Source organism: Carassius gibelio, chromosome B20, assembly GCF_023724105.1.
Source record: "Carassius gibelio isolate Cgi1373 ecotype wild population from Czech Republic chromosome B20, carGib1.2-hapl.c, whole genome shotgun sequence".
Classification (NCBI taxonomy): Eukaryota; Metazoa; Chordata; class Actinopteri; order Cypriniformes; family Cyprinidae; genus Carassius; species Carassius gibelio.
Genome location: NC_068415.1, coordinates 12,091,227 through 12,109,735, shown reverse-complemented (window position 1 = coordinate 12,109,735; position 18,509 = coordinate 12,091,227). Strand labels below are relative to the sequence as shown.

Below are 18,509 nucleotides of genomic sequence, written 5' to 3'. Positions count from 1 at the left end.
TTACAAATAGAAAACAAACAAGGGGAGGGGGGGTGTTAAATGAAAAGTCAAGGTGCAAATACTGCTGCGTCTCACCTGACCATTTGTGAATGGATCACACAAGACAGATCATAATACCAGGCTTAAACATAGAATTGGTTTCTCTTAATGGGATGCATTGTAAAGAATTACATGATATAAATCATATCGAAATGTGTTTATACATTGTACTAGTTTCCAAGAAAGTGAATTTTCCAAGTTCACATCTGTTAAACTACTTTGGGAAATCAGACCACTTATGTGTCTAGTGAGGTCTAATAGATGGCCCAAATGCATTTAAATCCTCTTACAACAAAGTGTGAACTTCATCACGTGATTACCTGTAGATCTAGGAAAAGTTTGTACACTTTGCTATTGTCCTTTCATCCCAGTTCAATCTGATTCAGCTGATCAGGCTTTCCAAGATCAATTCTGAAACTTAACAGGTATGTCAACATATTAGCCTACAACATTTCAAACTGCTCTGTAAATGTTGCTGTCCTCTTTTACGTCAGTTTACAGGAATTCATCCTATACATATTTTAATGACACGTGTAATGCGAATTAATCATAATTAACTTTTTTTTTTTTTTACAAGAACAAAAATAAAAGGCTTTAACAACCTGGGACCAGATTAAATTAGCATTTCAAAGAGAATTGTCTTTAATGGTCCACATCCTTACTACTTAGTCCTTCACCTTTCAAGATTCAGACAATAAAATACACATTTATCACTTGTACATAAACTAATCAATGGAAAATATCGGCTCCAAAATATCCCAATTAAACAGTTATTGATAACATAGAGTTGAGAAATGACCGCTTTACCTCAGCAGGGTGTCTTTCCTCAGACTCATGCATAACTGGTTGTCACACACCGATAAGTGGTTGATTTTTTCGGGAGGTGAGAAATCGATACGTTGCTTGTTGAAAATGGGTTTCTCTTCATTGTCTTCTATTCATATAAACTACCCCAGTCACCCTCACCCAATCATAATGTTTGCAATATCATAAAAGCACAGATGCAGAGGTTTCTACCTGAATGAGTAATCCCGATGTTGGCCGCTGACACACGGCTGTACTGACAGATGTTCTGAGAATCTTCATATTGATCCAGAATAGATGCCATTGCGAATGATCACAAAACTACAGTATGTTAAACGAATACTTAAGATGTGTTCACATTGCACGTAAAGATGTACAATATCTCTAGCAGCTGTTCCCACCCATAACACGGTAGAATTATGCCTCCGTTATGTGCTAATTAATGTATACTGGAACTAAAACAGATACAAAATAAACGGAGCTTTAACTGATATTTTATGAATGAATAAGGACAGAACTAAGACCGAGTTTTGTTATGTGATTACATGTAAAAACTTCACTGTAGGTCTTTATTTGTCCACGAAGTGGCACTGTTTAGATTAGGATTGAATCTCGTGCATTTACAGTTTAGAGTGTTATAAATAATTGGGGTATACCTAATTTGTATTGGTTATGTTGTGCTACTTTAAAAATCTGATTTATTTTTAAACAATAATGGCAGTCAACATTTTAAATAACCTACAGACCCAAAGACAGAGGTCTAAAAAGAGTAATAAAAACTAAATTTAAAAAGCAGACTTTTCCCTCTGAAATATGATGACTCTACCAAAAGAGCACAAAACTCCTCAGGACACCACTGTATTCTACATTTAGTACATTTATAGCCTATTCAATTCCATAATAAAACTCGTAGCCAGTTACATGACATTTTATTTAACCATTTAGAAAAGGCTTGTTTAATTTCATTTTTTCTTCTTCTTCTTCTCCTTTGTTTCACTGAGAATCGTTTGGTATTAAAATCGTTAACGAATCGTTAAATAGCTTATCTGTGTTCAAACCAAAGATTTGTTGTTTCCATTGAGGCCCGTGACTGCGGTGGGCGTGGCTATGCAAAATCGAGCCTCGGCTCTGGCTGATTGAAAAGGCACAGAGAGATCCTTCACAGATCAGAGAGAGAGTCAGCTTTTGAGCTGCGAAAGTAATGAGTCACTCATCAGTCTCACAAAGACACCACCCAATACTGTGGAGTTTACCAAGTTTTCCTGAAGACAGTTCTTCTTGCCTCTAATTGTTGGACATGCCACCTCAAATGGATTACTTTTACCACGAGTCAAGAGTCCCGTCCGTGTGTTTGGATCAGGACGACGTGCTGGAGCCCGGGATCAGCTGTATGCTGGTCGGGGATGGTGCGGTCGGGAAGACCAGTATGATTGTCAGCTACACAACCAATGGATACCCCACGGATTACAAACAGACGGCTTTTGACGTCTTCTCAGGTAAGGGGATGATCTTTGACCTATTCTAGACCCTGGTGGTTAAATTAATAAAATTAATTATGAGGATGAAAACTTAAAGAGTCTTTTCATTATGCCTATTCAGGACTAGTTCAGGTGGATGGGACCCCTGTGCGGATTCAGTTGATGGACACTGCTGGACAGGTAACCGTTTTGTTAATTTGTGATAAATTAAATCAAATATTTGACATTAGTTGTAGAAATTTCTTGTGAGTTGAGAATGGATAAAGTTTGTCAACTCGGTTCAAAAAGTTTGGCAGTTGTAAAGTGAAAAAAGTGTATTATCTGTTAAAAAGTCATTAAAAAAAGTTTGTAACATATATTTAGTTAAACAATAGTTTGTTAACTTTGTCAAGTGTTCTTATCTGTCTTTTTGTCTTTGACTTGCAGGAAGAATTTGAAGAATTCAGATCTCTGTCTTACGCACACACGGATGTCTTCCTTCTCTGCTTCAGTGTGGTTAACCCCACGTCATTCCAGAACATAACCAAGAAATGGATCCCTGAGATCCGTGAGTGTAACCCGTCCTCCCCCATCATTCTGGTCGGTACTCAGTCGGACCTTCTATTGGACGTTAACATTCTCATAGACTTGGACAAGTACAAGGTCAAACCCGTGCTCAGCTCACGGGCACAGAGCCTCGCAGAGAAGATCAGGGCCACAGAGTACGTGGAGTGTTCGGCCCTGACCCAGAAGAACCTAAAGGAGGCCTTCGACGCGGCAATATTCGCGGCTATTAAACACAAGGCCAGGAAGGCTAAAAAAATGAGACTTTCAGACAGACGAGCTAAAGCTTTTTCCAAGTGCAGCTGGAAGAAGTTCTTCTGCTTCATCTGACCCCGTGGGTCAAATTGTGTGGACCGTTTACATGAGATATTAATTTATTTTGGACAGTGTGTTTACCTGCAGTCATTTAGCTTTGTTTTGTGGGCGGAGTTGTTTGATCGGTGGGGAACTTCCCAGGAAACGTTCGAGTGACATTTGAGAGCTGTTGCATTACTCGACACAAAGTTTACAGAGCGTTTTAATCACACAAGCTGTATAAGTAACACTAGCTTTAAGATATACAGACACATTATAAAGAAAAATGAGAGAAAACCACTCCTTATTTAATTTATTGTTCACAAAGAGCACCCACCATATGTAAATGAATGAATTTGCATGAGTTGGCTAGCTGCCTATTCAAAGCTTGAATGGTGCTCACGTGGAGATGTCTGTGATGGTTGAGGGAACAAGAGCGGGTATCTGTCTTATCTCTTTTGTGTCAGGCGCTACTTTGACAGACTCTTTCATATGCAACAGCCCAAACTAAAGCCAATGTGTGAGATGTCTCCTTCTTAGGTGCCTGTGACCACATAAATCCGACATCACTCTTAAAATGATTCAGTCTGTTCTCCTGATAAACCTTAGCTGGGGATTGTCTTGCAAATTGGCAAGATAAGATTATAAGGCTTGTGTGAAATTAGTTTCCTACATCCGGGGCAAATTCGGCAGGGTTTTTCCTGTTTTCCTAAGACAGGTTTGGCGTCTTCTCTTGTGCAAATGTATTGTGAGAGCGCATACACAGATGAAAGTATAGAAGCCCAGCCCACTTTGTAGAGCAATAGCTTGGTTATGTTAATTTTTGTATTTTTTTCTGACAGTGTGTGCTTCTTGCAGGGTAAACAATGCTGTCTTTGTTACAAATATGCTTCTTGTGGAAGTTATCTTTTTTTTTTAAATGCTGTTTGTTTTTAACAGTTGTTTTTTAACAGTTTTAACTGTTCTGTTTTGATGCCTCAGGCAAGAAGGAGTTACCGCTTGATCATTTTATCTGTCTTCACCATTGTTTTGCCTTTTTGATCAAATTCAAGCAGCACTTTTATACAGCTTCTCCTTCAGTGTTTCTTTGCATCATTTAAAAATAAATTTAAAGGGCAAAATACATTTCCAATGCTGTTTTCTCAATGCAACTATGCAAGTTCTCTGTTTCGGTTCCTTTTTCCTGCTTTAAGTGTCATATGTGAAAGTCGTTTATCTACCCAATCTTGTGTTTCTCTTAAATATCAAATAAATAACATTGTTCCCTAATTGTATTTTTGAGCTCAGTTAAGCAGCATTCAAAAGTTTGGAGTAATTTATTTTTTCAAATTTTGTGCTCAACGAGGCTGCATTTTTTTTTCTACCCAAAATGCCATACAGACGACATTATTGTGAAATATAATTAAAAATAACTTGTATATATATGTAATTCATTCATAGGATGGAAAAGATGCCATTACTGCAGTCTTCAGTGTCAAATGATCCTAGATAAATCACTTTTAAATGATGAATTGGTGCACAAGAAAGAAAAAGAAATATATAATATGTGGAATAAACGTGGCGTTAATATTTTTGATGAAACCGTTGTAACATTATAAATATCTTTACTGTCACTTTTGTTAAGTTGAATGTATCTTAGCTGAATACATTATTATTATATGATCTAATCATTTGAAAATTATATTATCATTTTAAATATATTTTTTAAACTATTTGAAATGAACTTGTGAATGTTTAATTTCACTTTGATTAAAGTAATTAAGTGACTAAATTAAATATGTGGTTATGAGAACAAACATCACTTTCTTTACACACACTATGTGCTTTTAAAATATATACATAGCAAACCATTGTTAGAGATTGGAATATGCTTCCCAAACAGCATGACTTGATGTAAATGGTCCTGCAAATATCTTCAGAGGGTGTAAATGAGACACAGAGAAGTGTCAGTTATATACTGAAGGATTATGAATACACTTGTGAACTCACACTTCTCTGCTCTGAGGTCTCACGCTGTGACTTTGAGCTGAGCTCGGATGAATGTGGGAGAGGATTTGGCTCACGTACTCTTGAAGTGTTAAAAGGAGTCAAAAGGGCTTGTTACTGTTGTTTGTTGTGTTTAAACTACTCAAAATGAAATTCAGACTGTTACACTGGCTAGACGTTTTTCCAAAAGTTCCACATTCAAAAGTTTATACATACATGCCCTAAGATATAATGATTCATTCTTTATAGAATTCAAACTTCGAGGATTTTGAAGTAGTGAGAAAAATTTAATGTGAAGAAAAAAGTGTATACACTCTCAGAATATCCCAGACCCAGAGAAGTTTATTTCTTCATCGGAACAGTTTAGCATTACAAAACTTGCTCACCACTGGATCTTCAGCAGTGAATGGGTGCCATCAGAATCAGAGTCCAAACAGCTGTCAGTTAATCCACATAGCATAAGTTCATAAATTAACCATGTAAAATATTAATTTAATTATCATTTTCTACATTACAAACACTCAGCATTTTGCTTCACATGACGTTAAAGGTGTAGTGAATCCAAAAATTAAAAATCTTTTTTTTTTTTCATTGACCTCCATAGTATTGTTTCCATGGGAGTCAATGGCTACCAGCAACTGTTTGGTTACCAACATTGTTCAAAATATCTTCTATTGTGTTTGAGAAAACTTGAGGGTGACTAAATGATACAAAAATTTAAAAAAAAAATGTTGTGAATTGTCAAACTAGAGTTGTGTGGATTATTCATCATTATGTTTTTATCAGCTGTTTGAACTCATTCCAACGGCACCCATATACTGCAGAGGATTCATAAGTGACAACAATGTTGTTAAACTTTTAGGCAGAGCTATAATATTGTGTCAGCATTTAAAGGGTCCAGATCAAAATTTTCACATCAAATACAAATTTCTATCATAACATTTTCCATATAGACTTTCACATATCTCATAAAACACTAAACACTCATGCTGAATTACAGAAGTAACAGTTTGCCATTAATATCTGTTTAAATTACAAAAACCACATAGTGAAGTTGTCATGTGCATGATGGTATTGCTCACTATTGCTGCAACAAAGCCTTACAACAATGCATCAGTTCCACTGTGGAGTTGCCCTCTTGCAACCTAAAGAGCAATCCTGTTTAAATAAGTTGCACAATTCCTATTGCACTGAAGTGAACCATTACGAACTTCATTAGGTGTCGCCACTCCTAACAATATGAAAGATACCAATTGAAAGGAGCAAAACTCCTATTGAATGAAACATGACCTCATGTTTGTTAGACCACAAAATGACTGAATGAATGGAATCAAACAATACAGTCAAACAATACTTTTTATTCTAAGCAGTATAGTGAACATACATTAAGTAAAAGGTCAGAGAACTATAGGAAAGCAAGAAATAAGACATTTCTATAATAAGCCTGACATGAAGTAATTAAACTAATCTTCTCGGCTTGAAAACTCAGCCATGTTCACACACCCACGTTTCTTTGAGGATGCATTTATGCTTGGAGTCTAGCATGATACTGCTTTCCACATGTTGAGCAACAGAAGCCAGGCCTGACAGGTTTAGGTTCCCAGGAATGGTGAGGTGTTCATCTCACTTTGTGGTTAAAGAAACGGTTACTCACCGCTTTGTTAGCTTTCTTGCCCGCCCCCTTTCCCAGGCCTAAGACCAAACTGACTAGTGCCTTCTCTGGCACACAGCCAGTTTCAACAAGTTTCACTCCTGTCACATTTACCTGCAAGCCTCCTGAGAGGAGACAGGTACACAGTCACAGACCCGGCCTGTTCCTGGTCAGCCAAATCACCCATTAATGTTATTGCCAGAGGCTGTTTGACAGAGATGATGAAGCATAGGCCTTTGGGACTTATCTGCGGCTTGTTTTCTTGTATTAACACATTGTTTGGTTGGAAATTTACAAATTTTGCTTTCAAATTACATTTACCTCATTCTTTCATAAGCTAATTAGATTTTTACATTTTATCAACCATTGAATGCACATAACCTATGCTAGTTGCTAGGTTGTCTTAGCTATATATCTATATTAAATTTAAATTTAATTTATGCATTTAGCAGACGCTTTTATCCAAAGCGACTTACAGTGCGTTTAGGCTAACAACTTTTATCTAACACGGGAATCGAACCCACAACCTTTTAATTTATTCCAGTTTTAGTAATTATAGTAATTTAAATTCATTGGTTGTCAATGCAAAATGATTTGTTTTCATATACGTTAAGTTTTTTATCCAATATAACTATTTATATTTTTTTATTTCAGTTTTATTTTAACTGATGAATATGATTTTTACTGTTTTTACATTACATCCCTTAAACTATGAGTAAAAGTGATGCATAAAAAATATTCTAAAACTAAAAATTAGCAAAAATAAGATTAATTTTAATGTCATTGTGTTTTTATTTTTCATGCATTCAAACTTTCTTTACATATAGAACAAATACTTGTTAGCTTTACAAATCAACACTAATGAACTGTCTTCATGTAATTAGTTAAACACGATGCTTTTAACTACAAATAAAGAACTTAAGTGAATCTTTATAATTAGATAGCAAATATTGTTTTAGAAAATACCCTAGAGCAAGGGGAAGTTTTAATCAGGAAAATAAAAGTAATGATAACGGACAGCTGGAGGGCTTGAGTCTCACAGCTGTTGACTCCCGTGCTGCCTGAAGGCAGTAACGTTACACACTCCCTCTCTCACTGTCATGTTTATTTGATTTATTCCCAGTTTCGGGTGTGTGGCTTATAAGCTGTTATGGTTTCAGTTCTCACACACATACTGTAAGACAGAATCTTGTTAAATCTGTTGCTGGCTGTATTGAAAGATAACTGGTAAGTGGTCATGTGATCTTGTGAACACTGATTCAAGACTTATATAATTGCCTCATTAGAAAATGACAGTTCATCAGCTGCAATAGTACATGTCTTTCAGTGCATTACAAATGTCCGTCTTCAAAGAAATCATTCCTGATCCTTGCATTGGTCCTCTTTCACAAAACTGATGAGCTGATAATGACTTCAAAGATGATATAAGCCTTGATTGGACTGTTCAATGTGATGGTATCATTTTGACCATTGAACTAAATCAATTGCATGGCTTTTATAACATTGACCCTCTTGTCCACATTATAGTTTGACCTTTTGAAACCCATTGATCTGCTTAATCTGACCAACAAAAAGATCCATCTTTGTCAACATAAACACAAAGATACAATCTTGTCACATGAAACAAAGTTACATGCTGAGATTTCACTTCACAGTATTTTGATTTCCATTAATTATTACTATTATCACTGTATGTGTCATATAGGCCCTGTTCTAAAACCTTGTGAGCTGTCTTTAAGGCATAGGTCTGTTGCAAAAGAAATCATAGTAATCTTCTATAATTATCTAAGATAAATTTGAACACAGCATCACATTGACCCTGCAGAAATGTAAATGCCAGAGCACTTTTCGTGGTGAAAAATGTATATATTTAACAGATGAGAGAAATAATAACCAAAAATACTAAAAACAACAAACATACAAGAATAATAAAACTATAACTAAAATTAAAGTTAAAACTCAAATTTAAAATACACAAAAAAAAAAAAAAAAAAAAAGTAAAATCATCAAAATGACAAATTCATTACATATACAGTGCCCCTCAAAAGTCATCAGTTAGATTTTTAATGTTTTTAAAAGAGGTTTCCTTAAGCTCATCAAGGCTGCATTTATTTGATAAAAAATACAGAAAAATTTTTTTTTTTTGGAGCAATTTTGTTTTTCTGGTTCAAAAAGCAAAGTTGAACCAACGTCATGAAAAGTGACCTATAGGTAATAAAGTTTCAGAAATATAAATAACTTCATTGCAATGATGAGATACCTATGTAAAGATAAGTGAATTAATTATGATAGGTCCATCAAGGGTGAGAATCAGGAGGCGGTGCCTTTCTCACACTTTGCATGTAGGGGTGGGGGTGCAGCCACACGAGCCAACTGAGTGGCACAACTACAAGTAAGGACAAGATGATAACAACAACCAACAGTATCCCACACTTTTCAACCACCCGAGCCAGTACCCAAAGAGACACTAGAACGTTTACCAATGGTGCATCAAGTCGCATGAATTCTCACAAGCTTGCTAAGGCTTGTTAAATAACAAGAACATTGGCTGATGAGAACGCCATCACTGTCCCTCAATCACCATTCCACATTAGAAACCTCTACAAACATAACGGAGAATGCTTTATTTTCAAATAGCTGCATTGTATTCTACATTACATCTTATCAACCTTTATCTTAAGAGTTGGCACAGCCATTTTTAACTTGAATGTGTTCCAGAGCCAGCAGCTTCCTGCTATTTTAGCTTTAAAAAACAGTCCATTATATTACAAAGTACTATAAGTTATGCTATTTTAAAGGGAAGTTCACCCACAAATTTAAATTCTGTCATTAATTACTCACCCTCATGTCGTTCCAAGTTTGTAAGACATTCATTCATCTTCTGAACAATAATTAAGAATTGTTTTTATAAAATTCAAGACTGACACGTTCAAGGACCAGAAAGTAAAGACATTGTTAAAATAGTCCATGTGACATCTGTGCTTCAATCTTAATTATAGGAAGCTACGAGAATAATTTGGGTGCAAAGAAAACAAAAATAAAGAATTTATTCAACAATTTCTTCTCTTTCGTGTCAGTCTTCAATGCATGTTCATGACAATATAATGCATCTTTATGGTGTCGTTGTGCATGTGATTTTTGTTTTCTTTGCACACAAAAAGTATTCTTGTAACTAATAGAATTACAGTTATTCGACTGATGTCACATGGATTATTTTAATGACATTCTTATTAAGTTTCTGGGCCTTGAACGTGTCAGTTGCATTGCTGTCTATGGGGTTTTCAGAGAGCTCTCAGATTTGGCAAAAACATCTTACATGTTGTTCGCGAAAATGAACGAAGGGATTACAGGTTTGGAACAACATGAGGGTGAGCAATTAAAGCTAGAATTTTTATTTTTGGGTGAATTATTCCCTTAACATCATTAAACCACTGGTTGTTAGCACAAATAGTGCTGCACTTTGTTATTTTTGTAATTAATGACATATAGCAGCTATTGAATAATAGAAGTCTCACTCATTCACAGAAAATAGATTAATTTCATTTTGCAAGGACACCACGGCACTCTAGAATGCTTGGTTCTGATTGGCTGCCAGATATTACAGTTCCATGTCAGTCAAATTAACCAGGAAAATTCTAAATATATCATCCAGAAAAAAATGTTTTTGGAAATTACCTTGTATTCCCCCAACAAACACAAATAGAAGCATCTTGTCCACATTGCCAATATTTTTCCTACATTTTTTTTTTTTTTTTTGCTTTATTACATTTCTCATCAGTGAAATGACACCTTGGCTATTTTTGAGGAGACAGAAAGGCGCTGCTGATTAATACTGCATAAGACAAAGTCAGATTAAGTTCTTGACACTGAGCTAAGAAAAGGAAGCATACAAGAGCCGTATAATACTTTGTTAGAATGATCTGAGACAGACATCAGTGTTATCATTTGTCAGCTCTTATCGTAGTATTTAGTGAAAGAGTGCAATGCATGCAGGACTGCCATGTGGGTCAGCTGTTTTTCCAATGACATCTACCAGACGTCATCATCAGAGTTTTTTTGAAGAAGCTTTACATATTTTTGACTTCTAAAAATATGAAACTTTACACTGACATGGATTATTTGGAAGCACCAGTATACCCAAACTTGCCAGTGTTCTGTCCATTTGTCCTACCCTGTCAGATTTTACTACCTCCCATTAAAACAGTGGATAATACAATTCGACAATGAAAATGCTACCAGTAAAATGGTGTATTAATGTGTACACCTACCACAACCCTAAACCCTACAGTAATGAAAATACATGAAATCTCGTTGTTAAGCATGGTAAAAAGGATGCAATGTTGATGTGCGCATGTGCAGTAAACCCTGGTAGGAAAATCTGACAGGTAGGATAAAATGTCAGGACACCGGTCTTTAAAAAAAAGATGACAACAGTGTTCCTTTAACACTGAAGATACAATTTTGGTTAGCATGATGTCATGGCAAACCAATTTCCTCTTTAACTGTTTGAAGATAACTTCCGCAAATGAGTGGATGATTAGCATTATCCAGCCCCTACAAATGTTGAATTTAACCCAGCTATGGAAACACATACTGTGTCCTTATACCCAAGTATGAAGTATTTCCAGATCAAAGGTCATTGATAAAAGGTAACCTGATGATTTAAAACAAAGCTTGCACAAGGCTTAAGATTTGTTAACAAAGCAAAATGCTCACCTGACCGGCTTTACAAGCTCTTTCTCACCTCTCATCTTAAAAGCAACAGAGTCAAAAAAAAAGCCGGTTTGACTGGAAGAACATCTATCGGCCCAGCCTTCAGATCAGCTAACTGCTGGTGAGGTAATGTGAGCAGAGAGCTGAGTTAACACATCAACATCCGCTTCCACAGACTTAGACAATGATATCTATAGATGATTAAGTTCTAATGAAACCAAGGCCCTCAGATTAATCCATGAGGAAATGATGTGTTCTTGCGCAGAACCTGATTTTACCAAGTGAGACATGTTCCTGGGACAACACCGTTGTTGTCCCTGGAACAACATTGTGATTAACCAATCAGATTTGAAGAAGCAGTTTATAGATTTTGTGAAGTTTGCGCTTAAAATCACACTTTTTTTACTGCTTGTACATCAGTGTCATTCATCTATCATTTCCTCTGATTTTAGGGATTACTCATGGTTAAGGTTAGGTTGAGGTGTAGGGATATGGTCAAGAATTCATTTTTGGAGTAAAATGTTGTTCCAGGGTTAACAAAATATGTTGACCTAGGAACACATGTAACTTAGCAAAATCAGGACGTGCTGTACTTGCTGCAGTTTTTATTTTTTAAACTACAAAAGTGCCTTTGGAAAAAGAAGGTACTGAAAATATCACAAGGGTAATTTTAATGACATCTGACAATGTATGATAAACCTGTAACAACACACTAGAATTCAAAAGTTTGGGCTCCATAAGATTTGTTTTTGAAAGAAGCCTCACATGCTTACCAATGCTACATTTATTTGATACAGTAAAAACTGTAATATTGTAAAAGTATATTACAATTTAAAATAACTTTCTATTTTTATATATTTTATTAAAATGCAATTCATTCATGTGATGGCAAAGCTGAATTTCCAGCAGCCATTACTCCAGACTTTAGTGTCACATTATCTTTCAGAAATATGTTGATTTTGTATGTAATAATCTTCATATTTTATGCAAACTGTGAAACTTTTTTTCAGGATTCTTTGATGAATAGAAATTTCACTACTTCAAAGTTATGTTTTTAATTGCCAAAAATGACTAAAGTACTTTTAAGAAGTATTTAATTTATTAGTTCTCACATTTGACCTCAATGATGCATTCCCAACTGATTATTTACAATAACTTCCAGGGTGTGGATTTTAAAGAAACCAATGGCAATTAACTATTGTTATTTTCATTTTATTATAATGAGTTAATAGAGTACTGCCTGACCTGCTATCACAAAAATAGTTTATTTCCTCTCGGCCATTCACAGGGGCTTGGCAGTAACGAACTTGAGAAGTGAATTTAAGAGGATATCTGGTGAATATTTCTAGGTGAAGGTTCACACTAATGTAGATGGAAGTTGCAGTCCAAAACAACCTCAGGAAAAAAGAGAGCGCTTGAGTACCTAAATCTGCAAAGCTGAAGAAAGACATTTTGTAACAGGCTACTTTAAGAAATAAATTGCAAGACAAAAGAAAAGAGGGCACAAGATCCCATGAGTCAGCTCAGCACCTGATATGTTTCTGCACATGTTTATCAAGAGAAGCTGAAGAGTTTTGGGCAAAGATTCAAATGAAAACTTGAGATTGAAGGGGTGGGTTTTCTGGCTGACGCTCCAGTAACAGTTTTGTTATTCAGAGAGGTACCGTACGGGGGAAAGAGAGCACTGAAAACACACAGGAGAACAGCTTCCTGGGTAAAACTATAGAGCCTTATAATTTTTCAAAGCCTTTATAATGCCCTCATATTGATTTTATATCCTGATTGACTTCAGTTAAAATTAACTATATTTGCATACCTGAAGTCAGTAACTGAAGCAGATGCAGTGAGATTTTCCACCCTTGAGTTTCTCAGCACTATTTGCATATGTTATTACACAACACAAAAAGCACACAAACACAGTTTAGGGAGGGTTTATGTCTCTTCCCGGTAACATAAGTACATCCAACCAATGAGTTAGCAACTGTATACAAAAAAATGGAGGCCAATGACAAGATTACTGCTGAGAGTCGTTGCAGCGGTCCATATTCTATCACCAGGGTGTTTCTGTGTTGCCTCATGGCCTGTGAATGTTACACCTTAGCACATATTAAAAGTCCACAGGGAGGCAAAGTAGCCAGGAGGGGAACTCCCATCCCAGCGGGGTTTCTGCACCCTTCCCAGACCACCGTTTTCCCTCCAAAAACAGCCCATCATTCAGGCAATCAGAAGTAGCTGTTGAATCCTCTGATGAGGGGTCTCGGTTTAAACAGGCTCCCTAAAGAACATTGCAGTGAACAGTTCTTAAAGAACCTTTTTTCTTAGTTTTAATAATCCAAAGAACCCTTTTTTTTACTATCATTTGCGTGAAAAAGACCAAAAACAAAGCCCTTAAGGAGGCTTCCTCCCACTTGTGCTGAAAATGCCAAGTTTTATCTCTTGAGTGCTTTAACTATAAAGTGAGCTCACGTGCCACTGGAGTGATTATGAATACACAATAATATAAACTGTGGTTAAGGCCAATTAACTTGGTCAAGAGGGCGCAGTGTAAACATGTCAATCCGAAAAGCTAAACACTGATATTTTAATGTCATACTGAGTTGAATTCATTAGAAAAGTGCTGATGGTGGACGGTTTGTTTATGATGTGCTGTGTTGGGTGGCTGGAGGGTGTAGAACAGTCTAACCCCCACTGACACCCCCCTGAGCAGGCTTCCTGGGAGGTTCACACCTCTGGGAGGGATGATTATCCTGTCAGGAGCATCTTCACAGCAACTTAACAGGATCATTTCAAACCCCTGAGTTGTTTTCACAGCTTTTATGGGAATGGTCATTCCAAATGGTCAGAGGCGAATGAAGCAATACTACACGAGAAACCATATTTGAATAACAACAAGGTCTCTGAACTCTGACCTCCAGGGTCAAGCATGGCTTTAAAATGAGTTAAGCCCAATTGACAGTATTTGTAACAGATTAGGTAGGTGTTCAGATTATCATGAAAAAAATAAAAACATAAAAAAGAGGCACTAATAAAAAAGCAAAATGAATTTAAAATTTTTCTAATTTTGTTTTAAAATGTCATAAAGACATTTTATAAAATAACTTACATCATTTCTTCTGTTAAAATGTGTAGTACTCAAGCTGTAAAGCTGTACTTGTAATTTTTACGGTCATTTTACACTGATGCGGGAACAAATCTGTAAACTGGATATATAATACCATTCAAAAGTCTGATGTTAGCAGTTTTTTTTTTACAAAATAGTTCGATTCAGCAAGGATGTATTGAACTGATCAAAAGTGATAGTAAAGTTTTCTCTCTCAAATGCTGTTCTTTTGAACTTTCTATTCATTAGAATTATAATAATATTAAAAAACAGTTTCCACAAAACTGTCTTCAGTATTGATAACAAATGCTCCTTGAACGGCAAATCAGCATCAGAAATCTCAGCTATGCCATCACAGGAATAAATTACACTTTAAAACAAATCACACAGAAAAGGTCCATGTGATCATTTTAACAAATATTGTTGACTACTGTTGTTATACTATACTATATTATATATACACTCATTGTAACCCAAACTGTAATTATTTAAGAAAGAGGAAAATTTTCAAACTAATTTCCTTTGGTAATCCAAATTGATATTTGCCAACGTTAACTTGAATTGAAATGAATCCGGAATATTCATTTAAAAACAAGGGGAATCATTGCTGACAGTTGCTTTTAAAAGAAGGGAATGTTTGACTGTGTGTAAATACAAAGCAGCATGAACACAAACAAATGGGTGGTTTCTCTTTCCTTTTGCCAAACAGGTAAACATGAATGACAACTCTCACACCTGTCTATGCAGCAGGCAGCGAGCTCCTACAAGGAAATTGCAGAATATTTCAATAATACGGAGGTGGCATGGAACATTTCCTCAGAATATGTAAAAGTTAGCAGAATCCCGAGTAAAGATAAACACATCAACAACATAAGTTTTGTGTTCCACAAAACCACAGCAAGAGCTATAGTGTGAAGGATGTTCAGAACAGCTGTGCACCACAAATACTGTGAACCTGATATTGTGAGAAAGCTTCACTTGCCTTCTGTTGTCTGATCTCTAGAAAACACAAACTTGGTACAAACCACCAAAGTATACATGTCCACTTCCCATTTATAACATTTAAATGCAATTCAAAAATGAATAATATAACTACTAATTCAACTACTTCATTTTTAAGGAACATTCATCACTTAAGTATAGGCTAACTTAGAAGCTTTGTGATGCTGTGAACTCTGTAATAAGAGCTCAGATAAACTTACAGTGAGTTCTGCTTGACATCCGGATAAAAGCAGGAACACAATTAAATACCGACCCACCAAAAAGTAAATAAGATGGATTAACAAAATCCCTCAAATGACCCACAACAATGGCGGCCAAGAAAGACCTGCTTTAAAAGCTGATTGATGCACAGATTCTCTACACTTAAAGCAAAATCTATGTATCAAGTAAATAAGTACTATAGCATTTATTTAAAAAGTTTTGCTCGTGTTTTAAATAAGCATTGTATAAGTAATATATATATATATATATTTTTCCTATTTAAAATGTCATAGCTATGATTAAAAGAGTATAAAAGGAAATCATTATCATTAATATAACAAACTGATTAGGTTCTGGTTAACAAAAATTGGCACACAAGTCCCTCTAGTGGCTAATAAAGGTCAGAATCATCAGGAAAAACAATCAGCTATAGTCACTGTGATTATATATATATATAATGTAATACTACAAATAGTAAATATCATAAATCAGGAGTGTCTAATTTGTGAAAAATATTAAAAGCATAATCTTTTCTTATAAAGTTAAGAGGACCCAGTAAGTTTGTGGTTGAATCTAATATGTCTCTAATAAACCACTACATGCAGTCTAACACAGTCATGGTTCATTCTAGGGACTTCCAATCTTTATCCTGTTTCAAAGAAAGAATCTGTAGGGTAAAAGAAATAGAGTCATAAAATATTTATAGACACAGAAATGACAATTATGCAAAACATGTATAGTATGAAGCATAGCATCATTACCTCAGTGTCATCTGGAGTGTGCAAGAACCTCTTGACAGCTCCTATACACGTGAACCAAACAATTCAGCCGAGGCTTTGAACTCTGCCGGAAGAATGCAACATGTTAATTTACAGACTGACAGGCTAAAGATATAATCTTGCTTGTGCAATAGAACAACAGCAGCTGCTTCATACCTGAAAAAGAGGGACAACACTGGTCACTGTCTCAGGATCTGCTGGGTCCTTTATCAGAATGCACAGATAGTATATCATGCTGTGCTGAGGTGGAAACATACAAGGGTGATTATTTTTCGATCACAAAGTCAATCATACACAAGAGTCACTGGAGAAAACGGCATGTTTACCATATAAACAGCCTCGTTGATCACAATGTCTTTCAGCTTGCTCATCTCAATGAAGATCGTCCTTTCTCGTCCAGATGCATAAGATGAAGACAGCTGGACACCGAGGGAACCGATTATGAGAAGGGTCTCATGGTCCACCTTCACAAAGTGAATCTGAATCATCATCCCAGCCAGAGTGAGGAGGATGGCACTCGACAGGACAGTCGTGTTCTAGACATTAAACAAAAGTCAATAGTAGTCGAATAATCTAATTTTACTATTGGAAAATAAGTTTACGAGTTCGTATTCTTGCAGTATCCGATGTTCTTACCTCGGTGAAGAAAAATACAGCATAAGCAAATAACCAAACGAAGCAGGTGTAGACCATCACCTTGCGCAAGGACAGCTTCGGTGAGGTGACAGTAAACTCTCTGCAGAGAGCAGAGTGAGTTTGGCAGTCTAAAGAAATCGAGTTGCCATTTATATCTGTGAACTCTTCCTCGGCCATGCTGATCACCGTCAGAACATTATATGAATAAGGATTTAGGATTAAATAGTTTTGACAGTCATTTGACAACAAACAGTGGAATCTTCTTCTTATGGGGCTTGGCGTTGAAACATTAATAGAACAGAGCTTTTCCGCCATCTAGTGGACTGGGGTGTGATTTTTTTTTTTTTTTTTTTTGAAAGAATTTGTTCTCGTCGACCTTTTTCAGGATAGAAAGGTCTCTTTAATTTTAGGTGAATAAAAAAAATGAGGGCCAGACAGTCAGTTCAGTGGTTTACCGCTACTGTTATGTACCTGGATATCGGCCATTTGTTTAAAATGCATGTTTAAAAATATATAATCAAAATATGTGTTGTAAAAATGAGAAAATTATGGTTTCTACAGGTTCTATATGTCAAATTTTCAGGACAGTATATTATTTAAAATGGTCTAAATGTCTGTCCTTCAGATCTTTGCTGTACTTATAAAACAAAGAAAGAAAGAAAAACGAAAATGTTGTCTGAATATACAGTCCATAAAATAATTTGTGTTTATGATAAGTACCTTTTTAACAGCATAATCTTTTTGAAAATGAACACAAGGGACTTTAAACTTTAGGATACCTTTTCTTTTTTTCTTCTTTAAAGAGATCTTTTTCCGGAAATAATATTCTTTAAAACAATATAGCCTACTTCAACAAATAGAAGTGTGAACTAAATTTTACAGGCTACAATTTGCAATTAAACTAATGTCTAATTGCTTAAACTTTACATGTAACATTAAATAACTTGAATCAAGTACTTCACGTGCTTTAAAATGTTATACTACATATTAAGTGCACTTCTTTAAAGCACATCAAATTATTAAAATAAGTTTAAATGCGCTATAAAAATTGACATTATAAAGTGCATTTTTGAAAAAGATTAAGTGTTAAGAAACACGAAAGTGTCCATTAACATCATTGCTTCAATACCATCTGCAAGTGCAGTTTTTTTTTTTTCAAACAAGTTTAAGATTTGAAACACTTAAAAGTGCACATAAAATTAAACACTTCTTTTTCAGACAGGAATGCCTAACGAGACATTCTGTCCCCTCATATATGTTCCCAAGGATGTTCCTCTTGCACC

General features: G+C 35.5%; 2 protein-coding genes across 3 annotated transcripts; one reads left to right on the top strand and one right to left on the bottom strand.

The window, feature by feature from the left end:
• Positions 1-1,983: 1,983 nt before the first annotated feature.
• On the top strand, positions 1,984-4,427 carry LOC127983484 (rho-related GTP-binding protein RhoV). The gene is made up of 3 exons (XM_052585690.1): positions 1,984-2,339; positions 2,443-2,501; positions 2,748-4,427. Exons 1-3 carry the CDS (start codon positions 2,141-2,143, stop codon positions 3,192-3,194), a joined length of 705 nt encoding a protein of 234 aa, XP_052441650.1. The 5' UTR covers positions 1,984-2,140; the 3' UTR covers positions 3,195-4,427.
• An 8,996-nt stretch (positions 4,428-13,423) lies between these two features.
• Positions 13,424-18,155, bottom strand: LOC127984591 (phosphatidylinositol N-acetylglucosaminyltransferase subunit H). 2 transcript variants are annotated; one of them, XM_052587301.1, is made up of 5 exons: positions 17,227-18,155; positions 16,917-17,126; positions 16,747-16,830; positions 16,576-16,654; positions 13,424-16,480 (listed from the first exon to the last, which is right to left on the bottom strand). In XM_052587301.1, the coding sequence occupies exons 1-4, from the start codon at positions 17,539-17,541 to the stop codon at positions 16,580-16,582; spliced, it is 684 nt and encodes a 227-aa protein (XP_052443261.1). In that variant the 5' UTR covers positions 17,542-18,155; the 3' UTR covers positions 13,424-16,480; positions 16,576-16,579. The 2 variants fall into 2 exon arrangements, with proteins under 2 accessions (XP_052443261.1, XP_052443260.1); XM_052587300.1 differs by having other exon boundaries at positions 13,424-16,478; positions 16,573-16,654; positions 17,227-18,147.
• Between the last annotated feature and the right edge of the window lie 354 nt (positions 18,156-18,509).

Bases quoted from the DNA above. Each gene is read 5' to 3' on its own strand.
- LOC127983484 (XM_052585690.1), top strand. From the start codon at position 2,141: ATGCCACCTCAAATGGATTACTTTTACCACGAGTCAAGAGTCCCGTCC. The intron at 2,340-2,442 runs GTAAGGGGATGA...ATGCCTATTCAG, and splicing joins GGCTTTTGACGTCTTCTCAG to GACTAGTTCAGGTGGATGGG. The intron at 2,502-2,747 runs GTAACCGTTTTG...TTTGACTTGCAG, and splicing joins TGATGGACACTGCTGGACAG to GAAGAATTTGAAGAATTCAG.
- LOC127984591 (XM_052587301.1), bottom strand. From the start codon at position 17,541: ATGGCGGAAAAGCTCTGTTCTATTAATGTTTCAACGCCAAGCCCCATA. The intron at 16,831-16,916 runs GTAAACATGCCG...TTTCCACCTCAG, and splicing joins TCAACGAGGCTGTTTATATG to CACAGCATGATATACTATCT. The intron at 16,655-16,746 runs GTATGAAGCAGC...TTCTTCCGGCAG, and splicing joins GTGTTGTCCCTCTTTTTCAG to AGTTCAAAGCCTCGGCTGAA.